The 26,536-nt window shown below is 49.8% G+C and overlaps 1 protein-coding gene and 1 pseudogene across 1 annotated transcript; both read left to right on the forward strand.

Moving 5' to 3' along the window:
• The first annotated feature begins 12,900 nt into the window (after positions 1-12,900).
• Positions 12,901-17,598, forward strand: LOC116758427 (annotated as a pseudogene).
• Positions 17,599-21,516: 3,918 nt separating this feature from the next.
• Positions 21,517-23,931, forward strand: ASCL2 (achaete-scute family bHLH transcription factor 2). Its single transcript, XM_032640467.1, has 2 exons — positions 21,517-22,913; positions 23,532-23,931. Exon 1 carries the CDS (start codon positions 22,321-22,323, stop codon positions 22,894-22,896), a length of 576 nt encoding a protein of 191 aa, XP_032496358.1. The 5' UTR covers positions 21,517-22,320; the 3' UTR covers positions 22,897-22,913; positions 23,532-23,931.
• Positions 23,932-26,536: the final 2,605 nt, after the last annotated feature.

The raw sequence follows: 26,536 nt of genomic DNA on the forward strand, positions 1-26,536 counted from the left end.
AAAGAGGGTCTTGCCCTGTCTGATATTAAGGCACCTGATGGAGCCTAATACGAAACCCCAAACCGCATGGGATTGTCACCAGGACAAAGTTAGACTAAAGATGGGGAGTAGAGAGCTTGGAGACAGACTCTTGTATACATTGATTCCATGCTTAAAACTATTAATTTGTTTGTGAGAGCTCTTCTGGGATGTGAAAAGCCATTAAATGAAAAAAATTTTCGTTAATTTAATGGTAAAAATTATGATATGTTCCATCCTAACCTGATAACTTCCAAACGTTCACAGATAAAATAATATATCAATTGAGGCATGAAATAAATTTGTATGAGTCATAAAGAACACCTGGATTTTAAAAGTCAGTTTGTCAATTTCCACAAAAAAAATCTTCTGGGATTTTGATTGAGATTGCGTTGAATCTTAGATCAGCTTTGGGAAAATTAGTATCTTCCTATTGGGTCTTCCAATGCATGAACATAGTGTATCTCTCCATCTATTAGGTCTTTAGTTTCTCTCACCAACGTTCTGTAGTTTTCAGTGTACAGGTTTTGCACATCTTTCGCCATATTTATACCTAAGTATTTAATTTTTTGGAGGGGGCGGTACGCGGGCCTCTCAGTGTTGCGGCCTCTCCCGTTGCGGAGCACAGGCTCCGGACGCGCAGGCTCAGCGGCCATGGCTCACGGGCCCAGCCGCTCTGTGGCATGTGGTATTATCCCCCCGGACCGGGGCACGAACCCGTGTCCCCTGCATCGGTAGGTGGACTCTCAACCACTGCGCCACCAGGGCATCCCAGTATTTAATATTTTTGATGTTATTATAAAGGGCACTTTAAAGCTCTTTTTCCAGTTGTTTTTTGCTGGCGCATAGAAATACAACTGATTTTCTGTATTGGTCTTGTGTTTTGCAACTTCGCTAACTCACTTTAATTAGAGTAATGTTTTTGCAGATTTGGTCAGATTTCCTTCGTAGATGATCATGCTTTCTATGAATAAGAACATTTTGCTCTTATTTTCCAATCTGAGTGCCTTTGGTTTCTTTTTCTTGCCATATTGCACTGGCTAAAACTTCCGGAGCAATGTTAGCTAGACGTCTTGAAAAGAGACACCCTTGTCTTGTTCCTGATCTTACAGAGAAATCAGCCAGTTTTCCACCACTAAGTTTGAGGCCCTTTATTAGGCTGAGAAAGTCTCCTTTGATTCCTAGTTTGCTGGGATTTTTAAAATTATGAATGGCCATTGGATTTTGTCAAATGCTTTTTCTGCATCTATTGAAATAATGATATGGCTTTTATTTTTAAACTTAATATGGTCAATTAATTGAGTTGATTTTTTAAAATGTTGAACGAACTTGCATTTCTAGAATAAACCCCACTTGTATTGTTGGATTTGATTTGCTTAAGCTTTTCTTTAGAATTTTTGCCTGTATGTTCCTGAGGAATATCTGTAGTTTTCTGTCCTTGTGTTGTGTTTGTCTGGCTTTGGTATCAGTATAATGCTGATCTCATAGAATGAGTTGGGAAGTATTTCATCCTTTTTAATTATTCTTGATGAGTTTAGGTAGAATTGGTTTTATTTCTTCCTTAAATATTTGAAAAACTTCACCAGTTATTCTATCTAGGCCTGGAGGAAAAAAAATAGGAAGTCTTTTTGATGTTTGTTTTTTACTACAAGGTTAATTTACTAAATAGATATGAGGCTATTTTGGTTATTTCTTCTTGAATGAGTTTTGGTAGTTTGCGTCTTTTAAGGAGTTTGTCTATTTCACCTACACTGATGAGTTTGTTAGCATAAAGTTCATAACATTCTCTATTATTTTAAAAATACCTGTAGGATCTGTATTGATGTCAATTCACTCATTCCTGACATTGGTAACTAGCGTCTTCTCTTTTTTTCTTGGTCATGTTGGCCTCTGTTGATTTCAGTGAATTTTACAAAGAGCCAGCTTTTGATTTCACTGATTTCTCTATTGTTTTCTGTTTTCAGTTTCACTGATTCTACTGTGATTCTTGTTTTTACATTTGTTTTACTTATGTTGTGTTAACCTTGCTCTTCTTTTTCTAATTACTTAAGGAAGCTGAAGTCAGGGATTTGAGGCCTTTATTCAGCTTTAATACATGTTGGCATTTAAAATTTTCCTCCAAGTACGGCATTCCACAAATTTTGAAGTATTATATTTATACTTTTATTCAGGTCGAAGTAGTGTCCAATTTCTCTTTTGATTTATTTTTGAATCGTGGACTGTTTAGATCTATTTTTTACTTCCAAGTGTTTGGAGATTTTCCAGATATAATAAGATATATTATTACCCTAATTATTAGTGCAATTTCATTCTATTATGGCTAGCAAGTATACTTTGTATAACTTGAATCCTTTCACGTTTTTCGAGACTTGTTTTATGGCCCATAAGATAGTTTAATTTGGTAACTGTTTCATGTGCACTTTAATAGAACATATATTTTTCTATTATTGGGTGGAATTTTCTATCAATGTTAACTAGGTCAAGTTGGTTGATAGTGTTATTTACCTTTTCTATATTTTTTGGATTTTCTGTCTATATGTTCTACCAGGTACGAAGGGAGGAGTACTGAAGTCTCCAACTATAATAGCAGATTTATCTGTTTCCCCTGTGGATCAATCTGGTTTTCCTTAATGCATTAACATTTAGGATTCTTATCTTCTTAACCGACCCCTTAGTTATTGTGAAATGAACTTCTTTATCCCTGGTAATATTCTTTACTCTGAAATATACTTTTTCTGATATTAAAATAGCTACTCCAGCTTTCTCTCTTCTTTTATCCCCAGCTTCACTGAGATATAATTGACATGTAACATTGGGTAAGTTTAGGTGCATGATGACTTGATATCCTTATACGCTACAAAATAATTACCATGATCAGGTTAGTTAATTCATCCATCAACTCACATATTTACCATTTTTGTGGTGAGAACTTTTAAGACCTACTCTCTTAACAGCTTTCAAGTGTACAGTACAGTCTCGTTAAGTTCAGTCATCATGCTGTACGTTAGCTCCCCAGAACTTATTCTGTTTCCTCATCTTTCCATTTTCCCCAAACCCCAGCCCCTGACAACAGCCACTCAACTCTGTTTTTATGAGTTTAGTTCCTTTAGATTCCTCTTATAACTAATATTATACAGTATTACTCTTTCTCTGCCTGACTTATTTCACTTAATATAATGCCCTCAAGTTCCATCTACATTGCAAATGGCAGGGTTTCCTTCTTTTTAACGGCTGAATAATATTCCATTAATTCTAGTGGTATACTACATCTTCTTTATCCATTCATTCACTGATAGACACTTAGGCTGTTTCCATGTCTTGGTTATTGTAAATAATGCTGCAATGAACATGGGGGTACAGATATCTCTTCAAGAGAGTGATTTTATTTCCTTCAGCTATATACCCAGAAATGGGATTGCTGGATCATATAGTAAATCTATTTTTAATTTCTTGAGGAACCTCCATACTGTTTTCCACAGTGGCTGTACCAATTTACAATCCCACCAACAATGAACAAGGGCACCCTTTTTTCCACATATTCACCAGAATTCGCTATCTCTTGTCTTTTTGATGATAGCCTTTCTAACATGTGTGAGGTCATATCTCGTTATGGTTTTGATTTGCATTTCCCTGATGATTAGCGATGTTGAGCATCTTTTCAACATCTGCTGGCCATCTGTATGTCTTCCTTGGAAAGATGTCTATGCAGGCCCTTGGCCCATTTTTAAATTGGATTGTTTGGGGGTTTTCTGCTATTGAGTTTTATGAGTTATTTATATCTTTTGTATGTTAACCCCTTACCAGATATATGGTTTGCAAATATTTTCTCCCATTCTGTAGGTTGTCTTTTCATTTTGTTGATTGTTTCTTTTGCTGTGCAGAAGCCATTTAGTTTGATGTGGTCTCACTTGTTTACTTTTCCTTTTGTTGCTTATGATTTTGGGGTAATTCCCCAAAAATCATTTTGAAGGCCAGTGTTAAGGAGCTTACCACCTTTGTCTTCTTCTAGGAGTTTTATGGTTTCAAATCTTACATATAAGTCTTTAATCCATTTTGAGTTAATTTTTGTGAATGATATTAAGTAGGGTTCCAGTTTCATTCTTTTGCATGTGGCTGTCCAGTTTTCTCAACACCATTTATCGAAGAGATTATCTTTCCTCCACTGAGCATTCTTGGCTCCTTTGTTAAATATTACATATACACGTGAGTTTATTTGGGGCTCTTGATTCTGTTTCATTAGTCATTGTGCCCATATTTATGCTAATACCATACTGTTTTAATTACTATAGCTTTGTAGTATAGTTTGAAACCAGGAAGTGTGATGCCTCCATTCTCAAGATTGCTTTGACTATTCAGGATCTTTTGTGGTTCCCTAAGAATTTTAGGATTTTTTTCTACTTCTGTTAAAATGTCGTCAGAATTTTGATAGGGATTGCATAGAATCTATAGATGACTTTGGGTAGTATAGACATTTTCACAATATTAATTTTTCCTATACATGAACATGGGATAGCTTTCCATTTATTTGTGTCTTACTCAATTTTTTTCATTAATGTCTTATAGTTTTCACTGTACAAGTCTTTGGCTAAACTTATTGCTAAGTATTTTCTTGTTTTTGATGCTATTGTAAATGGGATTGTTTGCTTCATTTCTTTTTCAGATAGTTTGTTATTTTTGTGTAGATTTTTGTCTGTTGACTTTGTATCCTTCAATTTTACTGAATGTGTTGATTAGTAAAAATAGGTTTTTTCTTTCTTTTTTTGTGGAATCTTTAGGATTTTCTATATATAAGATCATGTCATCTTCAAAAAGAGACAATTTTACTTCTTCCTTTCTGATTTGGATGTCCTTTATTTCTTTTTCTTGCCTGATTGCTCTGGCTAGGACTTTCAGTGCTTTGTTGAATAGGAGTGGCAACAGTGAACACACTTGTCTTTTTCCTGATCTTAGAGGGAAAGCTCTCAGCTTTTCACCATTGAATATGATGTTAGCCATGGGCTTGTCATATATGGTCTCTATTATTTTGAGGTTTGTTCCTTCTATACCTACTTAGTTAAGAGTTTTTATCATGGAAAGATTTTGCATTTTGTCAAGTGCTTTTTCTGCACCTATTGAGATGAGCATATGATTTTTATCTTTCATTCTATTAATATGGTGTATCACATTGATTGATTTGTGTATGTTGAGCCATCCTTGCATCCCAGGGATGAATCCCACTTGATCATAGCATATAATCTTTTTAATGTGCTGTTGAATTTGGTTTGCTAGTATTTTGTTGAGAATTTTTGTCTGTATATTCATCAGGGATATTGGTCTGTAGTTTTCTTTTCTTGTAGTGTTCTTATCTGGCTTTGGTGACAGAGTAATGTTGATCTTGTAAAATGAGTTTGGGAGTATTCTCTCCTCTTCAATTTTGGAAGAATTTGAGAAGTATTGGCATTAATTTTTCTTTAAAAGTTTAGTAGAATCCATCAGTGAAACCATCTGGTCCTCTGTTGAGAGGTTTTTGATTCAATCTACTTACTCACTTGTCTGTTAAGATTTTCCATTTCTTCATGATTTAGTCTCAGTAAGTTGAATGTTTCTAGGAATTTATCCATTTATTCTAGGTTGTCCAATTTGTTGGTGAATAACTGTTCATAGTAGTCTCTTATGATCGTTTGTATTGCTGTGGTATTAGCTGTAGTGTCTCCTCTTTCGTTTATAATTTTATTTATTTGAATTCTTTCTCTTTTTTCTTTGTTAATCTAGCTAAAGTTTTGTCAATTTCTTTGTTTTCAAAGAACAAACGCTTAGCTTTGTTAATCTTTTCTACTGTTTTCCTATTCTCTATTTCATTTATTTCTGCTCTAATCTTTACTATTCCATTCCTTTTGCTAACTTTGGGCTTAGTTTTTCTTTTTCTAGTTCCTTGAGGTGTAATGTTAGAATTTTTTTTTGAGGTCTTTCTTTTTTCTTAATGTATGTGACTCTAGGTTTCTTTTGATTAGTTTTGACACAGAATAGCTTTTGAAATCTGTACTAATTATTTATTGTTCCATAACAAATACCCCAAAAGTTAGTGGCTTAAAACAATAAAAAATATTTTATCTTACAGTTTTCTGTGGGCCAGAAAACTGGTGATTTAGCTGGGTGCCTCTGGGTCAAAGATTCCCACAGGGCTAATTTTTTCCTTTTGCCTCAGACCCAGTAGGGCTTGGCATGGAATGGTACCATTATTAATCCTGTATTTAAAACTTATATTTTGGTTTTCATGGAATATTTTTACATAAATTTGTATTTTAAAAATACTGCATTAAGATATTATTTATCTTGATTGATGAGTTTATCGGAGAGGGTGCATTCTTAAATTTACTGACTGAGGCAAGTGCCTCACTCATCTCACCTTAGACTCAGTCTTGGATGTGACTACCAGGATGACCGGGGCTTCCTTAGCTACTGCCTGTCAGAGTATTTTCTTACTTTTAACATATTTGTGTCTTTATATTTGACGTGTGTTTCTAAAAGGCAGCATAGAGTTAGATCTTGCTTTTTTGTCCAATATGACAGTATCTGTCTTTTACTTGGTGTATTTAGACCATTTACATTTAATGTGATTATTGATTTGGTTAGGTCTGTCATCTTACTCTTTGTTTCCTATTTACCCATCTTCTCTTTGCTCCTTTTTATTTTTTTTTTTCTGGATTTAAAAAGTTAATTGAGTATTGTAATTTTTAATGACCCCATTAGTTCCCTAATTGGCTTATTAACTATAGCCCTTAGTTTTCTTATTTTGGTAGTTGCTTTGGGGTTTGTAGTTCACATCTTAAATTTATAGTCTACCTTCAAGTGATATTACACAACTTCACACATAGTATAAGAACTTTACAAAAGTTACTTTCATTCCTCCCTCCTGGTCTTTATACTATTGTTGTCATGCAATTTACTTCTACACATGTTCACAACCTCACACTAAGTTGTTATTATTTTTGTTTAAACAATGGCTTATCTTTTTAAAATATTTAAGCAACGACAACAATTTAAATATATTTACTCATACAGTTACCATTTCTCGTCCTCTTCATTCTTTTTTGTACATCTATAATTCCATCTTGTATAATTTTCCTTCTTCCTGGAAGACCTTCTTTAATATTTTTGTAGTGCAGGTCTGCTGGTGATGAATTCTTTCAGATTCTGAATGCCTGAAAAAATATCTTTTTTTTTTTTTTTTTTTTTTTTTTTTGCGGTACGCGGGCCTCTCACTGTTGTGGCCTCTCCCATTGCGGAGCACAGGCTCCGGACGCGTAGGCTCAGCAGCCATGGCTCACGGGCCTGGCCGCTCCATGGCATGTGGGATCCTCCTGGACCAGGGCACGAACCTGTGTCCCCTGCAGCGGCAGGCAGACTCTCAACCACTGCGCCACAAGGGAAACCCTATATCTCTTAGCTTTTGCAAGATACTTTCACTGGGTATAGAATCCTAGGTTGACAGATTTTTTTCTCTCAGTACTTTAAAAGTTATGCTTCACTGTCTTTTCCTTGCATTGTTACTGATGAGAAATCTGTATTGTCCTTATTTTAATACCTTTGTACATACCTTATTCCTCTGTACATATGTAATGTGTCTTTTTCCTCTGGCTGCTTAAAATTTATTTTTTCTTTACTATAATTTTGAACCATTGATTAAGTTTTGTCTTAGTGTTGTTTTCTTTATGTTCCTTGTTTTTAGGGTTTGTTGGGCTTCTTGGATTTGCGGGTTTGTCATTTTCATGAAATTTGGAAACGTTTTAGCCATCTTTCTGTCCCCTCCTTTACCTCCTTTTATTCAGGGACTTCAATTACTTGTGTATTAGACCACTTGGAGATGTCCAATGCTCTCTGGTACACTTTATAGTTGTAAACAAATCTCTTTTCTCTTTATGCTTAATTTTAGATATCATATATTTCTATGTCTTCAAGTTCATTAATTTTTTCTTTTGTAATATGTAATTTGCTGTTAATCCAGTGCAGTGCATTTTTCATCTCAGACACTGTAGAAGTTCAATTTGGGTCTTTTTTCATATCTCAACTTTTCAGCTTATGAAATACAGTCATAATTACTGTTATAATATCCTGGTCTGTTCATTTCCTTGCCCTTGTTAATATCTTTATCAGTTCTGGGTATTGATTTATTTATCTGTCTCTTCATTATGTGTCATATTTTCCTGATTTTTTTTCATGCTTGGCATTTGTGATCAGATATTAGACATTGTACCTTTTATCTTTTTCTTTGCTAGGTATTTTTGTTTTCCTATTTTCTAGCTTTGTACTGGGACAGAGTTGATGTACTTGGAAACAATTTGAGGCTTCCGGGTCAGCCAGGACTGGGGCTGTGCTCAGTTTAGGGAAAATTGTCCCCACTGGTAAGGCAAGAGACTACTGTGAACTCTACTTCATGCCCCATGAGTTACTAGGTTTCCCACCCTGGCTGACAGAGAAGCCTTATTCCAACCTGAGAGAGAGTGGGCACCACTCTCTACTCTTTTAGGGCAATTCTTGCCTCACCTCTGGTAGCTTCCTCACCTGTGTGCTCTGGGCAGTTCTCTGCTGTTTTGAGGGGGGCTTTCTGCAGACCTCTGGGGAACCCACTCTTCTCTGGGTCTCTGGCATGAGCCCTCCAGCTGCTTCAGCCTTCTAGGGCTCTGTGCTCTGTCTCCTCAACCAAACTCCACTGGGCTCTGCCTGGTACCTCTTCTGCATCTCAGCCTGGATGCCCTTCCAGGGCAGCAGCAGGGCAGCTGCAGCCCCTTCCCCAATATGTGTCTCATCTCTCGAGGGCCACTGTTATCTGTTGCCTGCTGTCCAGCGTCTTGAATTTGGCCCTTTTTTATTGTTTAGGGGAAGGGGGAGGATAAAGTCAGCTCCTCTTATTCCATTTTGGTCAGAAATGGAAGTCTTTAATTTTTAATCTTTTTCATATGTGTGCTTATGTCACCTTTCATATTTCTGTTATTTTAAGAAATGTTTCTTCTATTTATTTTAATTAAATTTGCCTACTTTGTTGGTCTTTTAACAGATCAGTTTTTCATTTTATTGACTAAGTTATTGACTATTTTCTGTCTTATTAATTTCTTCCCTTATCACCACTAATTAGCCTTGTTCCTTCTTTTATTTGTTTTGGATTTTTCTTTTCCTGATGTTCCTGAGTTGAATGCTTTGTCCATTCTCACCCAATCTCTCTGGTTTTCTAGGAAATCCACCAAAAGCTATATGATTGTTCTGGGGATATTAGAAATTGTTCTCATGACTATTTTCAAAAAACCTATGCTTGCTGGGTTTTTAAAATATTTTATTATTTATTTGTTAATTTTGGCTGTGCTGGGTCTTAGTTGCAGCATGTAGGATCTTCGTTGCAGCATGCGGGATCTTTAGCTGTGGCATGCAGACTTCTTAGTTGCGGCATGCAGACTCTTAGTTGCGGCATGCAGACTCTTAGTTGCGGCATGCACGGGGGATCTAGTTCCCTGACCAGGGATCGAACCTGGGCCTACAGTATGGGGAGCTCGGAGTTTTACCCACTGGACCACCACGGAAGTCCCTATGCTTTGCTGTTTTGATTTCTTCTTTATGCTGAGATTTATTTAGAGGCTTTTTCTCTTTTTGTTTTGCCCTGCTAGTGACTATACTTGGGATGTTTTCTTTCTAGCTTTACTGCACTGTGGTTAGAAAGTGTGGCCTGAAGGATTTGTCTTGTCATGACTGCATTGCACTTTCCTCTTGCTCTAATATCCACCTGGCTTTCTGTTCACGGAAGCACGAGGTGGACTTGGTGGAGGGGAGACCTTTCCCCTACCGGTGGGCTGGGTGGCTGCTTTCCAAGCGGGCTTGACCGGTCTTCAGGGTCACACCTACAGGAGCCCTCTCAGCTTCGGGGGGTGGAGGGATGTTTAGGAGGCCAAATCAAAGGGACTCAGCAATGGGATGGCTGAGTCTCTTCTCCCACTGGCTGGTCTGCCTTTGGCAAGAGGCCTCAGTTTGCTTGTCTGTCATGTGAGGCAACGGGTGTTTTAAAATGTAGGTTTCGTTATTATTCAGGTACAGCAAGACCAACAGAGCAGAAGACGAATGTCATTGAAAAGACAGTTACAGTTTCCGAGAGGAGGGGGCGGGTGATGGGATGCACTGGGCTGGGTCAGGAGGCAGAAGGAGAATGGGGAAGGGGGGAAACGTGGGCAGGAACCTTTATCGTGGTTTCTGTGGGAAGGAAGAGGCAAGGCTGGGTGAACAAGCTTAGCATTGGCTGGTTTTAATCATTTCAAGGGGCTCTGGGGCACAGGGTCTGTCCCTGGTTTTCTGGCACCTGATCTGGGAGGACGAGGGCAGGGGATGGCAGTCCTGAGCGTGAGAGGCCAGTGGAGGAGGTGGTGGGGGTGAGCTCTGCAGGGGGTGGTTTGCTTATGAAAGGAGCACTGCAGCCTGGCCTTTATCTCTAGGAATTGGCCAGTCCTGGAAAGGGCAGTCTCTTCAGGGTCTCCGCAGCCCCAGGATGTCAAGGCACCAAATACAGAGCAGAAAATGGAGTCTTACAATGAGGCATGATGACCCCTCTGTCCAGATCTGTGTGGCCCAGCGTGGTAATCACGAGCCACACATGGCTCTTCAGCGTTTGAAATGGCCAGTCCTGAGATGTGCTGTGAGCATAAAAAATACACGTCTGATTTCAGAAAATTAAATGGCCAGTCCTGAGATGTGCTGTGAGCATAAAAACATACACGTCTGATTTCAGAAACTTAAATGGCCAGTCCTAACTGAGATGTGCTGTGAGCATAAAAAATACACGTCTGATTTCAGAAACTTAAATGGCCAGTCCTGAGATGTGCTGTGAGCATAAAAAAACACACGTCTGATTTCAGAAACTTAGTATGAAAAGAAATTGTGAACTATCTATCTCCTTAATGGTTTCTATGTCAATTACATGTTGAAATGCTATTACTTTGGCTATATCATGAAAATGCATTTCTTTTGTTCCTTTTTAGTTGTTGTTTTTTTTTTTTAACATGGCTATTAGATAATTCAGTTACATTTAAGGTTCACATTCTATTTCTCCTGGGAGGCCTGGGGCTCTTCCAACATGTGTTCCCATGGGGACTTCACAGCCCTGGAGGTGGGAAAGGCCTAGCAACACCCCTTCCACGTGGGGACCCCAGGCTCTTCTCTCCAGAGCAGGCTTTGAATCTGTTCTCTCAGCTGGGATAGTTAATTTTGAGCTGGCGTGACTGACCACCAGGTGCCCAGGTTAAACACGATTCTGGGGTGTCTGGGAGGAGGTTTCCAGGTGAGATTAGCATTGAATCATGGATGCAGTAGAGCAGGTGGTCTCCCCGTGTGGATGGTGAGTCCAGCGAGGCCCGATAGAACACACGGTGGAGGAAGGAGGAGTTCTCTGCTTCCTGCCTGGTTGCTCGAGCTGGACATTGACCTCTGTCCTTGGCGGTCCAAGGCCTTTGGACTTGGACTGAATCGCATCACCAGCTTTCCTGGGTGGCCCTCTTGCAGACGGCAGATGGTGGGACTTCTCAGCCCCCATAATTGCATGAGCCAAGTTACCAAGACAAATCTCTACCTCTTATTGGTTCTCTTTCTCCGGAGAACCCCAACTAACACAGATTTTGGCACTGAGCATGGTTCCAGAGGGTAAAGAATGTTAAGAATGAATGTCCTGAGTTGGTTCCAGGTTCCTGGAATCAGCGCTTTCTAATTCGATGGGATTTAAAGACGCCAATGACTCTGTTTCCAGCCGGAGAGAAAGCACTGACAGTCCATGGCGGGATCTGGCAAGAGAGATGCCCACAGTATCTGCACCCACCCCATAATGCACTTATGCGAAGCCAGGAGCTGCCTTACTCTGTATAGATACTTTTGAACATCTTTGGAAAACTGAAGAATATGACATTGGCTGGTGGCTCCTGGTTTTTGCTGGACAAAGTGGTTTAAGAAAAGGGTGAGTTCAGGGTTGTGAACTCCCAGCTCAAGTGCCCCATAAATAACCTAAAAGCACTTCTGTGTGTGGCCAAGGAAAGCCTTATCTCCTACCACGGCAAGGCTGAGATTACTGACAACCAAATGCAGAATCTCGTCCTGACTCACAATGTAAAGTGAACTCCCAGTCTCGCAGGGTGTCTACGGTGAAAGCAGAAGGACTGGAAGACTGTGTGTTGGGGTGAGGATGTGTGGGAAGACCCTGAAGGAGCGGGGGATACTGAGCCCTTAAATTCTGATGAGTCCCCTTTGCCAGTGGAAGAGGTCTCCCCACTCCTAATGGGTAGGGAGCCTTCCCACCTCCATTTGGAGGGGTTAACTGTGCGTTGCCTGGGGAGATGCTAACAGCCCCCCAGAGGCGGTTGCCATGGAAGACTCTGCTGCTTCTCCTCAGGACCCACCCTCACCACCCCTTTACTTCTAGACCCATAACTAGACTCAAGTCCCAGCAGGTCCTCAAAGGTGATGTACAAAGTGTGACTCATGACGAGGCGTGCTGCGTTCCAGAAGAGCGAGTTGAGTTTTCTAATTTATACAGACAAAAGCCAAGGGAATGTGTGAGATGGAAACTGAAGGTATGGGATACGGGAGGAAGGAAGATGAAGTTTGCCGGACCGAATTTATTGACATGAGCCCTCTGAGCACGGATTCTGGATCTCATGTTGCAGCTCTGCGGGTGAGGGAGGGCTCTTACAGTTGGTTTAGCTGCTTGGCTGAAACAGGGACCAAAAGATGGCCCATAACGGGTGAACTGGAGATGGCCTACCTCCCTTGGTCAGAGGCTCAGGGATATAGGATGTCAGAGTGGATTTGTTGTGTAAGATATGCCCGCCCGCCCGGGAGGGTCCGGAAGACCCTCTCACCACGACTGCGGGGAGTACGTCCATGGAGAGCCCCAGCACGCCCTCAGACCGCATCCTCAGAGGGCTCCGTTCTCTGCTGTCCAGACCTCACAGTGGGAGCTGCAGTTACCCAACTAGGAAACCTAAGTGAGTGGGGTCCCTGGATCCCAGGGTGCAGGGGCTAAGTGGGGGCACTCACTGCCAAAGGTGAGGTGGGCGTGGTGACCGGCACGGACGGCAGAGCAGAGGCAGAGGTCAGAATAGTCAGACTCGTGCTGACCCGTGGCCTTGGCTGGTTGACCCTGGTTTTCCTAGACGTGAACTGAGCAGGAAGCCTGCTGGATTCTCACCGCATCTGGATAAGGGAGAAGTCCTAGGTCTAGTGAACAAATAAATGTCTATCCCGAATTGTAAAATCAGAGGGTCGTGGTGACTCAGTCAATCCCCAGACGTGAGCCAGTTTTCAGCCTCAGAACGCTTGAAGGAAAGGGAGGTGGGGTCCCCTTGAGGAAGGACCCAGGACACCCTTGGAAATGGATGCTGTCAGTCTTTCTCCCAGCCTTGCCCAGAGGACCTGCAGACACTTACAGGGCGACTGTGCTCTGGGGAAGGGGAAATAATGAGGCTTTCCAGGGACTCCTGGACACTGGCTCTGAACTGACACCAATACCAGGACACCCCAAAATTCCCCGTGGTCCCCCAGTCAGACAGGGGCCCCTGGAGGTCAGGGGGTCAGGGCAGCTCCAGCTCAGGTCCATCCACAGTGGTCCCACTAGAAGGCATAACTGGAATAGAAATCCTCAGTAGCTGGCAGAATCCACACATTGGTTCCCTGACCCACGGAGTGAGGGCTATTAATGGTGGGAAAGGCCAAGTGGAAGCCACTAGAACTGCCTCTACCAAGGAAGATGGTGAAACAACCAGCGTTTCTGATTGGATTGCAGAGATCAGTGCCTCCATCTAGGACTTGAAGGGTGAAGGGGCGGTGATCCCACCACAACCCCATTCTATTTGGCCTGTGCAGAAGACAGGTGGGTCTTGGAGAGTGACAGTGGATTCTCATAAGCTTAATGAAGTGGTGACTCCAACTGTAGCTGCTGTACCAGATGTGGTTTCATTGCTCGAGCAAATTCACACATCCCCTGGTACCTAGCATGCAACTTTTGATTTGACAGATGCCTTTTTCTCCAGCCCTGTCCATGAAGTCCAGCAGAATGTTTCCTTTTACCTGGCAAGGCCAGCAGTACCCTTCACTGTCCTACCCCAGGGGTAAGTCAGATCTCCAGCCCTGGGTCACAATTGAGTTCACAGCGATCTTGGTCACCTTTCCCTTCCACAAGACACCACACTGGTCCACTTCATTGACGACATTATACCGATTGGACCTATTGAGCAAGAAGCAGCTACTACTCCAGACTTATTGGTAGGACATTTGCATGTCAGAGGGTAGGAAATAAATTCAACAAAAATTCAGGGGCCTGGGGGCTTCCGTGGTGGCGCAGTGGTTGAGAGTCCTCCTGCCGATGCAGGGGACGCGGGTTCGTGCCCCGGTCCAGGAAGATCCCACATGCCGCGGAGCGGCTGGGCCCGTGAGCCATGGCCGCTGAACCTGCGCGTCCGGAGCCTGTGCTCCGCAACCGGAGAGGCCACACGAGTGAGCGGCCGCGTACCACACACACACACACACACACACACACACACACACAAATTCAGGGGCCTTCTATCTCAGTGAAATTTCTAGGGGGTCCAGTAAAGCGGCAAGATATCCCTCCTAAGGTGAAGGATGGATTGTTGCATCTGGCCCCTCCTGCAACCAAAAAATGGGGCCAACACCAATGGGACGTTTTGGGTTCTGGAGACAGCCTAGTCCTCATTTGGGTGTGTTACTCCAGCCCCTTGACTGACTGACCTGGACAACTGCTCGTTTGGGGTGGGGCCCACACAGGAGAAGGCTCTGCGCCGGGTCCAGGCTGTGCTACCCTGGGGCCACGTGATCCGGCAGATCCAGTGGCACCTGAAGTGTCAGGGCAGAGAGGGATGCTCTTTGAGTCTTTGGCAGTCCCTCGAGGTGAATCACAGGGCAAGCCCTTAGGATTTTGGAGCAAGACCCTGCCATCCACCCAGATAGCTACTCTGCTCTTGAGAAACAGCTCCGGGCCCACCATTAGCCTTAGCAGAAACTGAACACTTAACCGTGGGTCACCGAGTTACCATATGACCTGCCCATCACGAACTGGGTGTTATCTTTATCTGACCCACTGAGCTATAAAGCTGGGCATGTAGAGAAAAAAACACTCCACCATCCGATGGAAGTGGCGCAGAGGCGAGCCTGCCCCAGCAGGCCCTGAAGGCACAAGTAGGTTCCCTGAAGAAGTGGCCCAGATGCCCACGGCCCTCACCCCCGCTACACGGCCTTCTCTCTCCCAGCCTTAACTTATGGCCTCAGGGGTGTTTCCTAGGATCCACTGACAGAGGAAGAGGTGACTAGGTCTAGTTATAGGTGGTCCTGATTGATATGCAGGCTCCACCCACCAGTGGTGGGACATCCCTCAAGGACTCGGTGAAGGGCGATCCAGTGGGCAGAGCTTCGGGCAGTGCACCTGGTCCTGCGCCTTGACTGGAAGGAGAAATGGCCTGAGTGACGATAACCAGATCCACGGGCTGTGGCCAGTGGTTTGGCTGGGTGGTCGGGGACTTAGAACTAACATGATGAGAAAATTGGTGACAAGGAGATTTGGCAAGAACCCTGAAAATATTCGTGTCCCATGTGAATGCTCACCAAAGGGTGACCTCAGCAGAAGATTCTAATAATAGAGTGGACAGGAGAACTGTCCTGTGGATCCTGGTCAGCCTCCTTCCCAGCCACTCTGTCATTGCCCAGAGGGCTTATCAGCAAAGCGGCCATGGTGGCAGGGATGGAGGTGACACACGGGCCCAGCAACATGGGCTCCACCCACCAAGGCTGAGTATCCAGTCTGTCAGCAGCAGAGACCAACACTGAACCCCCGATATGGGACCATCCCCCGGGGTGACCAGCCAGCTACCTGGTGGCTGGTTAATTACACCAGAGTGTAACCGAGCAGGACCTTATGGCGTCTTCCCAGAAGAGACCCACCCACCCCACCCCCGACACCGTGTCCTTCACCTGCCTCTTCTCTGTAGACAAACTTTAGCCTCCTAGACCTTCCCCGAGTTCCAAAGAGTAGATTTAATCAGAGAAGTGAGAAAATGCAGTAAGAAAGGAAAACAGTCAGATAAGAAAAAAGAATAAGACTTTAGCCATTAAACAAAGTCAAGGACTTTAGTTCCTCCTCCAGAGCTGTAGATCATATTCTGAGCCGCGTCCTTGAGCTGTTTTGCAGATACTGAAACCCCCACCAGGTGGAAGAAGTTAACTCTACGATGTCCACGAGCACGTAGACCCCAGACCAGCTGGAACCAGAAGGCTGGTGATGTGGACTCCTTGTTACCTCACCACCAACCAATCAGAAAAGCCTCCACGAGCTGATCACACACCCCACAACCTCCCCTCCCTCACCCTGTCTTTAGAAACCTTTAAAAATCCTTCCCCTGAAAGTTTCTGGGGAGTTTGGGCCTTTTAAGCTCTAGCTGCCTGGACTCCTTGCTTGGCTCCTGCAATAAAGGCTGCACTTCCCTTCACTACGACCCGGTGTCAATAGATTGGCTTTACTGTGGGCAGGCGAGGGGACCCAAGTTTGGTTCGGTGACAGGACAGGACTGCTTCCATCATGGAAGGGGCAGTGTTTTGTTCTTACTGGAAGAGTCACTTACTCTGGGTATGGATTTGCCTTCTTTGCATGCAATACTTGTGCCAAAACTACAATCCGTGGACTTACAGAATGCCTTATCCACCCTCCTGGTATTCCACACAGCACCGCTTCTGATCAGGGAACCCTCTTCGCAGCAAAGGGAGAGTGACAGGGGCCCCTGCCTGTGGAATTCGCTGGTCTCACCATGTCCCCACCATCCTGAAGCAGCTGGCTTGAAAGAATGGTGGAACAGCCTTTTGAAGACTCAGTTATGGCACTAGCGAGGTGGCAATACCCTGAGGGGCTGGGGCAGGGTTCTCCAGGAGGCTGTATATGCTCTGAGCCCGTGTCCACTATATGGCGCTGTTTCCCAGCCAAGACTCCTGGGTCCAGGAATCGATGGGTGGAAAAGGCAGTGGCACCCCTGACTGTTACCCTAGTGACCCACCAGGAGAACTTTTACTTCCTGTTCCTGAGACTTTGTGCTCTTAGAGGTCTTAGTTCCAGAGGGAGGGATGCCTCCGCCAGGAAACGCAGCAATGATTCCTCTGAACTGGAAGTTAAGACTCACTGGCCACTTTGGGCTCCTCATGTCTCAGCAGGCAAAGAAGGGACTTACTGTGCTGGCCAGCGTGACTGAGCCTGACCAAGTGGGGGAAACTGGGCTGATGCCCCCCCCACACCGGAGGTAAGAAAGGGCATGCAGGACGCAGGAGATCCCTTAGGGCATCTCTTAGTGTTACCGTGCCCTGGGATTGAGGCCAAGGGAACATGACAACAACCCAATCCCGGCAGGACCACTGGTGACCCAGACCCTTGAGGAACGAAGGTTTGGGTTGACTACCAGGTACAGAACCACAACCAGCTGAGGTGCTTACTGAAGGGACAGGGGTAGGCAGTGGGTGGTGGGAGAGGATAGTTGTATATGTGAGTTACAACCTCGAGACCAGTTACAGAAATGAGGACTGTAATTGTCGTACGTATTTCCTTCTTTTGCTATATGTGTTACGGAACCAAACTTGGGTCTCCTCATCCATGTGCGGTAAAGCCAATCTATTGACACCGGGTCGTAGTGAAGGGAAGTGCAGCCTTTACTGCAGGCGCCAAGCAAGGGGTCCAGGCAGCCAGTGCTTCAAAGGCCCGAACTCCCCAAAGGCTTTCATGGAAAGGATTCTAAAGACAGGGTGAGGGAGGCGGGTTGCGGGGTATGCGATCAGCTGGTAGACGTTCTTCTGATTGGTTGGTGGTGAGGTAATCAGGAGTCAACATTATCAACCTTCTGGTTCCAACCGGTGTGGGGTCTACGTGCCGGTGTGGTCAGCACGTAGTTAACTTCTTCCACCTAGTGGGGGTTTCAGTATCTGCAAAACAGCTCAAGGATGCGGCTCGGAATACGATCTGTAGCCCTGGAGGAGGAACTAAACGTCCTTGACTTTGTTTAATGGCTAAACTATTATTAGTTTGTCTTGCCGGACTGTTTTCTTTCTGCATTTTCTCATTTCTCTGATTAAAATTATTCGACTAAAGTTTTTCTACAGACAAAAGGCAAGCAGAGGACATGGAGGGGGTCTGTTCTGGGAAGCCCCCCTGGGGTCCTGCTCGGTTACATGTGTGTGTGTATGATCTTTGTTTCTTTCCTCTCTTCTCCCTTTGCCATGTCACATAAGATGTACTGACTTTGCATCACAGCATTTAGTCCTGGGAATTTACACCCTAGCGTTTAAGCTGCGGGATGTCAGCCCTGGGGAGAGGGGAAGACTTCACCTCCTCCTCTGAGGAAGGGGTTTGTGCGTTTTCAGTTGTAGGCAGGACAGTTGTGAGGCAGAATTATGATCTTGGTGTTGACTTTGTTGGGGGATCAGGTGCGGTTTAAGGAGGTGGGTACAGGCGATGAGGTGACAAGGGGTGGATGTGTGTTGGTCAGTTTTATGTATCAGCTGGACCAGGCCATGGGTGCTCACATGTAATTTTATTTCTGGGTGTGTTGGGGGCGGCTCTTTCTGGGTGAGGTTATAGGGTTAGAATTGGTGGACTCAGTACAACAGATGCTCTTCCCAGTGTGGGTGGGCATCACCTAGTTCCCTGAGGGCTTGAATGGAACAAAAGATGCAGAAGGGAGGAATTTGCCTTTTCTCTTCCTGCCCACCTGCTTGAGCTGGGACAGCCCACCTCATCATTTCCGGCCCCTGGACTGGGATTTACACCACCAGCTCCCCAGGTTCTCAGGCCTCCAGGCTTGGACTGGATTCCACCAGCAAATAGGCTTTTGTGGATCTGTAGCATGCAGACAGTAGACGTGGGGCTTCCCAGCCCTCGCGATCATGTGAGCTGGTTCCTCATAATAAATCTCTTCCTATGTATTGTGTTTGTCTGTCTCTCTGGAGAACCCTATCATCAGTGGGTCTGAAGCTTGATGTCTGGAAACACCTCATTTCCCATGGCTCCTGCCTCTCCACAGCTGGATTCCGAAGGCTCCGGGCTCCCAAGTGACCTGGGCGCACAGGTGGGACTCCCGCACGAGGGCTGCAGCACAACCTGTGCGCCTGGAGAAGGTGCCGGCCCGGCCCGGCCCAGCTGGACTCTCCGCCTGCCACCTGTGACCTGACCCAGAGAAGGCAATCAGGAAGCCAGTGAGGAAGGCCCTGGAGGGGGGCGGAGAGGGAGGTGAGCAGAGGCCCTGGGCTACAGGCGAGAGAGTGAAGAGCCCAGGCCAAGCCAGCCGGCTGTTGGCGCCCCTCACCTGGGCATCGAGCTCGCCCGGCCTCTGCCTGGTCCAGTCCGCCATGGGGGAGGCCCCAGAGGGTCCAGACAACTCCCATCGCTTCAAGAAGGGGAACCAGAGCCTCTCTGAAGAGCACCTTCTGGACCTTGTGTGTCCCCGGGGCACCCCAAGCTTCCGGGGTCTGCACCCCAGTCCCATGGAGGCCGAGGCGATTTCAGAGCTGACGAGTGCTCAGCCCTGGTCACCCCTGGAGCAGAGGCTGGCGTACCCCTACTGGGCAGCAGGACGCTGGGCTACGGGGCCCCTCGGTGTCAGTGGCAGGGCTGGGCCTGGACGCCGTGGGTTCCTCCGTCCCTCGGCCACCTCCCGACCCCCGAATGGCTGTGGCTCCAGTGGCACCGTCTCCTGATCCTCTGTGCTGGATGTGAGGTCCCCTTAGCGAAGCAGCGTCACGCACGGCTCGGGCACGGGTGTCCTGTGGGCATAGAGAAGGGCACATTTCTCCCTGTGCAGAGCCCTCCGATGGACACCCAGGTGTGATGGGTGACATACGGCATGGAGCTCAGGGCAGGGTTCCAGCGGATGTGGCGACAGAGCGCAGGGGGCCCGGGCTTCATCCCCAGGGCCAAGGCGTGATCCAACTCGCCTCCGTAACGTCCCTCCTGCTTCGAGGCCGTGGACGGGCGGGAGGGAGCAAAGCCAGAGCCCAGGAGATGGGGTAGGAGGAGAGGCAGCACCCGAGGCTCTCCAGGTCCTGGAGGCCCAGCGCAAGTCCAGGCAGGGCCCTGTTTGCAGGACTCCGGGATTTTCCCTGACACCCTTGGCACGGGCAGGGAAGGAAGGACAAGCCTCTGGCTGGGGTTTGCCAAATAACCCTCAGGGAAGGAGAGGGTGGGCTCTGACCAGAGAGAGGATGCAGAGGTGAGCCAGGCCTTGCGCTCTGAAAGGGAAAAAGATCGGGCCACCTGGACTCAGGCAGGGACCCGATTCCTACCTGATTGCTCCACTGGCCAGAGGTGTGACTGTGGACACATTCCATGTCCTTTCTGAGTCACAGCTTCCTCCTAAGACAAACAGGGCCCCTTGCTCCTGGCAAGTTCTGGCATCCAGGTAGCTTCCTAAAGCGGGAAAGTCAAGCAGACTTGCCAGGAGAATCCTGCAGGGTTAACGGGAGCCGGTGGGCGCCATGAAGTGGGCAGTAAATCCTTGCCCGTGTGCCCTGCGGACTTCTTGGGAGGGGTCCTGGGTCCCCCCCCCCCCCCCCCCCCGCGTCCCCAGAACAGTAAGTCGGCTCCGGGAAGCTGGGCCCGCCCGCCCCCGGCCTCCATTCCCAGAGGTCCTGGCCCAGCAGGGTCTGGTCACTTTTTGGGAAAAACCTGCTGGGTGTGGCCTCCTGAGGGCACAGCCACTTGACTGGCCTTCCCAGGCCGCGGGGCAGGACAACACTCTCCCAGTAACGGCGCATCCTGCACACTTCCAAAGTCCCTGCCCCCCTCATACCCCAAAATGTACCCCCATCGGTCAGGGAGGAAGTCTCTTGACGCCTCACCTCCGCTGGGAGACGCTGGAAAGGCCGCGGCCCCACCACCTTCCCCCACAGGCCAATCTCAGTGCGGGGGTAGGTGGATGGTGCTGGAGGCATGGCAGTGAGGAAGAAGGGCCACGACGGCGGGTACACGTCGACGGGTGAGCGGCCGGAGGGAACTGGACCAGGAAGGGAGGAAGATTTGGGGGGAACGTGGAAAGCGGAGGAAGCTGCGGGGGCGGCGGGGAGGGCGGAGGGGAGAGGCAGGCCGACAGCCACGCAAGTCTGAATTGGTCTGTGCCAACCTCCAGGCGCTCCGCTTCAAGGCTCCCCAAGGCCCGGGGCGCACGGCAACCACCCGCAGAGAGTGGGCGTGGAGGGGATGTTGGGGAAAAGCGCCCCAGGAACCTGAACGCCCTACCCAAGCGCGCCAGGTCTTCACCACCTCTCAAGCCCCGCCCCGCCCGGAGGGCTGCGTTCCCCTCTCGAAGGCCCGGTGGAGTCATAAACAGGTGTGCGCCCGGCCAGGAACAGGCGCGCGTGGGAGTGCGCGCCCACCCTGGTCGCCGGGAGGGGCCGGGCGGAGCCGCGCAGGCGCCGAGCTTTGTTAGAGACACTCCCGGGAGCCACGCGCCGGGCAGACAGGCTTCCTCCCAGGGGCCGGGCGTGGGGTGGTGCCCGCCGCGATTGGCCAAACGGGCGGCCCGCCACTGGCTGAAACCCCGGCCCCCGCCCCTCGGCCGCAGGGGGCGGGGCGCGGGTGCAGGTTGGTCGGCGCGTGCTGCTCCCCGGGGTCTCACGCGACCCAGGGACGGGTGCTCTGTGGCCTTAGACCTGCCCTACCCCCAAAGGCGAGCGTGGCAGGGGTCGCACCAGGGACCTGCGGACAGCAGCTTGGGGGTCGGTGCGCACACGGCACCTGCGTACTGCATCTTGGGGGGCGCACTGGACACCTGCTGGGAGCCGGGACCCACTGGGGACCTGCGGACTGTGCCCGGGGGACGGGGTGTGGTCGCGCTCACGGCTTGGTCTTTGCAGGCTGTGTGCGCCAGGGGTTGGACGAAGCGTGGCGGGAGGGCGAGGCAAGGGAAGGAGGGCGTGAGAAAGGAGGCGGCGGCGGCGCGGAGGAGGGTTATCTATACATTTAAAAACGAGACGCCTGCGCCGCGCGGGTAAGACCTGGGGAGCGTCCGACAGCACGCGCGAGTCACGAGCGCCCCACGCTCCCCGGTGCGCACTGCCCGCCACCTCTCGGCCTCCTGCGCCTCGTTGTCTCCGGACCCCAGACGACCTGGCACCACGTACCCTGGGTAGTCGTTTGGCAGCACGGTGCCAGATCGTCGCTGAGGCTTGACCGTCGTTCCTCCGCCCTCGGTTCCTCGCCCCACACCTTCCTGCGGCGCGCAGGGACTCGGAGGAGGCGCGGGGCGAGTGGATGCGGGCGCGATGGACAGCGGCGCGCTGCCCCGGCCCGCGCCCCCTGCGCCTGGTGTCTCGGGCTGCTGCGCCGCTCGGCGGCGACCGGAGTCTCCAGAGCTGCTGCGCTGCAGCCGGCGGCGGCGGCCAGGCGCGGTGGAGACCGGGAGTGGAGCGGCGGCCGTGGCGCGGCGCAACGAGCGGGAGCGCAACCGAGTGAAGCTGGTGAACTTAGGATTCCAGGCGCTGCGGCAGCACGTGCCTCAGGGCGGCGCCAGCAAGAAGCTGAGCAAGGTGGAGACGCTGCGCTCGGCGGTGGAGTACATTCGCGCGCTGCAGCGCCTGCTGGCCGAGCACGATGCCGTGCGCGCCGCGCTGGCCAGGGGGCTGCTGGCGCCAGCCGCGCGCCATCCACTGCCCCACGGGCCACCCGGGGCCGCCGCCGCCTCGCCCTCCTGCGCCTTGTCGTCCCCGGGCCGCGAGCACAGCTCGGAGCCCGGATCCCCGCGCTCCGCCTACTCGTCGGACGACAGCACCTGTGAGGGCGCGCTGAGCCCCGCGGCGCGCGAGCTTCTCGATTTCTCCAGCTGGTTAGGGGGCTACTGAGCTCTCGTCCCAGCAAGGTAAGCGCCGAGAGGCGGGGAAGAGGGAGGGTCGGAGGCAGGGCTGCCGGGCGCGGTGGAGCAAACGGCCTCGCAGCTCGCGCCCCCGAGAGCCCGCGGAGCCCAGCCTCAGGCCCGGGCGATGGCCTGGATTTCGCTCACTCTTCATTTCCCCCAAACTTTTTCAAGCCTGTGCAAGACCAGCGTTTGTTTGTCCGGGATTGCAAAACTTCCCCTCGCTGCTCCGCCGCCGAAGTGGGAGTGGGGAGACGGAGGGGGGCGGCCCTCGGGCGGGTGAGGCCCCAAGGGCTTGCGGATCCGGGGCAGATTCGGGCGCTTGGAGGCGGAGTGACTTTGCATTGCAAATTGCGCGCCGGGCCGGGTGGCAGAAATGAGTCGGCGGGGTGCGGATCCCTGACTCACTGCGGATCCGAGCGCTCGCCCCGCCCCGCCCCGCGCCCTGGCTGGGCCGTACTCCGAAACCGAGGCACCCACGGACCCGAGCTCCAAAATCCACTGAGCAAACGAAACTGCCGGCTCCGCTTGTGGGAGGTGGGGGCGGGGCAGGGCCGGGCTGGGCGGGGTCTCCCGGGCCGGATCCCGCACTAACGCGCGTGCCTATTCCCTCTTCCCTCCTAGCGGCCGCGAGCGGGCTCACCACTTGGGAGCCAGCGCGTTGGAATGGATCACGTTTCCGTCCCCGCCGTTCCCGCGGGCCAAGCCACCACCGAGCCGGGGATCCCGCCAACCCTCCCCGGCCGTCCAGCCTGACCAAGGGCTAGTGTAGAAGCAGCCCAGCCTGACATCAACCGGGCGGCAGCTTCCTCGGACCCCAGCCACCCTGTCCCCGGAGGCCTTCCACTGGAACGGGTCTGCGGCACCAAGACTTGGAGGTTTGAAGGGGAGAGGATTTTATGCCGACACAGATATCTATTCTTTACGCATGAACTTGAACTGCCCAGGGACACTGACAGTATGAACACTTCTTTTTGTGCAAAGAATCCTTAGATTTGGAACCCAATAAAGATTGTCTATTCCCGCCCACTCCCTCTTCCTGGAATTTTTGAACCTGGCCAAGATCTGGACACGCTGCAGCCCTTGAGGGGCAGGGTCCCTGGCGGGTGTCCCCTTGCAGCGCTGCCAGTTGGGGAGAGACCTGTGTCAGAAAACCTGTTTTAGGGAGGGTGGATCTTATAAGTAAATCGGTGCTGTGTATCCGTGGTGTTGGGGGTGCCCACTCCATATCCCGAGGCCCCCCATTTCCCAGGTGAGGGCCCGGTATAGGTGGGAGGTTGGCGGCTTAGACCCCACCTCTGTGGTCGCGCCTCCTGGGACTCCGCTCCCTCCTCTGTAGGGTGGGCGGGCGGAGAGAAGTGAGGTCTGGGAGTCCAACCTGGTCGCCACCATGCCAAAGCAATTCTCAGGTGCTGTGTGGAGCTGGGAGCTCCTGGCAGGTGGCAGCAGGCTGGCGGGTGGTCCAGGCAGGGCTACTTCACAGTTCGGAAGCTGAGGTCCGCACGCTGCTGACTGGCTCGGGGATCTAGGGCAAGTGCCCAGGGTAGGGCTGGGCCTGAGGGGGTCTGACCCAGGCCACCCTCTGTCTCGGAGTCCAGGCTGCTGGGTTCAGATTTCTGCTGCCTACCACCAGCTGGGTGACCCTGGGCAAGTTGCTCAACCTGCAAATGGGGGTGACCTACAGTTGTGGGAGGACTTAAGGAGAGGTGTCCGGCAGTGTCCAGCATCCCGTACTCGGCCCTCAGCTGCTGCGCCCGTGGCTTCCAGGCCACTTGTGCCCCGCAGGCTGCAGAGGCCTAGGCCCCTCTGCCTGCCTGCTTGTGGGCGGGGGCTGTGAGGGCCTCCCTTGAGGGCAACGAGGAGGGCCCCCCAGGCTCCCTGAGCCCAGAGGGCCCGCAGGCGATTACTCAGCTCTACCTTTGACCAGGGCCTCGGCAGCTTTGAAGTCTCGCTGTGCCCAAAGCTCTCTTTTATTGCAAGGATGGGTGTGAGGCTGACAGGGATCCCCTGTGCTGCTTTAGGATGCTGAAAGCACCCCTTCCTCCGGCAGGGAGTGGTTGTGTCAAAGCCGTTGGAACCCTGGGAGGTGGGGCGCCGGGTGCTGGCAGAGCAGATGGCTCCTGGGTAACCATGGCGACAGGGCTGGTGGGTCTGATGAGGCTCAGACTTGGTGGGGGTCAGCAGAGCAGCTGTGGCTGGGGCTTCAGGGCCGAGCGACCCAGCCTCATGCAAGGGACAGAAGGAGGCGTGTGACATGGCCACCCAGCGAGCGCCACCCCTCAGCCTTCTCCCAGGGATCCACACCGCAGTCAGTGACCTCACTGAGCCACTGGCTCTGGGCTCTCCTGGGACTCCTTACCTTGACCCCAGGCAAAGGCCTGCAGCCCCCAGGACACAGAGTGGCACCAGGTGGGCAGGGTGGGACCACGCCTGGGTGTGGGGGAGGAAAGCATGGGAGGAGCGGGCGGAGGGGAGCTGGGGCCAGCGATGAAGCTCTGCGAAGGATAAGAGGTGCCATTTTTGTGTTCCTGTTTTTTATTATGGAAAATTCCAAACATGTGCAGAAGTTCCAGGACTTTTATCGGACATCTTCTCTGTACCAGGCACCGAGGACGCACCGGTGCCCTCGTGGAGCCTGCGTTCTAGCAGGGCGTACAGGCTCTAACCCACAGCGGCACTGTTGAATCAGACGTGTGGTGCTGTCGACGATGGACGTGCCGGACCCTGGAGAAGCCTCTGAGAAGCCCCCATCACCAGCACCAAGGCCTCTCCCACCCATCCACCCCACCACTCCCACCCCCACGTGGTTCTGACGCGGATCCCAGGCATCACGTGGTCTCACCTGTAGATTCACCATGTGAGCCTCCAAGGGAAGACCCAGTACCGCGGTCCCACCCAAAATGAACAACAGCTCTTTCATTTCGGTGAACACCCAGCGGTGGCACAGCCCTCTGATTGCCTCCGTTTTTCACAGTTGGTTTTACAGAATGAGAATCTGGTGCAGATCCGCACCGGAATTAAAGACTTGTGAGCATCCCTCCCCCGGTCCCCTTACTGAGAAGACGAGGTCATCCGTGTTCTGGGTGTTGCCGACGGCACCACCCTAGGTGTTAATATTATTGAGTGTCTGTCCCTGTATTTTCTGTAATTGGAAGCGGGTGGGTCGGAAGCAGATGCGTGATCAGATTCTGGTTTGGTTTCTGGTTCCTGCACTTCAGAGGTGGTGCCGTGTCCCTGGAATTTTTGAACCTGGCCAAGATCTGGACATGCTGCAGCCCTAACCCTAACCCTAAGCCTAACCCTAACACTGCATCCCACGAGGACGCACATATGGTGACTGGATCAGAGGGTCTGAGCGGGTTCAGTTTTGAGAGAAGAAAGGGCTGTGTTTGATCAGGCAGGATGACAGGCGTGTCACCCGGGCACACCGGCCTGCCTACTCACTCTAGTTAGAAATTGACCCCCTCCGCCACCAGCTGTCATTTACCGGGTGCCATTCACTGCGCCATCTTACATAATTGGAAAGGGCAGCTCTGAAAGATTAGGTGCCTGAGGTCACAGAGCTTGAAGGTGATGGGGCTTGGGATTCCAACCTGGGATGGCTTCATTCCTAAGTCCTTGCAGTGGTC

Source organism: Phocoena sinus, chromosome 8 (genome assembly GCF_008692025.1).
Source record: "Phocoena sinus isolate mPhoSin1 chromosome 8, mPhoSin1.pri, whole genome shotgun sequence".
Taxonomy (NCBI): domain Eukaryota; kingdom Metazoa; phylum Chordata; class Mammalia; order Artiodactyla; family Phocoenidae; genus Phocoena; species Phocoena sinus.

Coding starts and splice junctions, on each gene's coding strand:
- ASCL2 (XM_032640467.1), top strand. CDS start 22,321: ATGGACAGCGGCGCGCTGCCCCGGCCCGCGCCCCCTGCGCCTGGTGTC.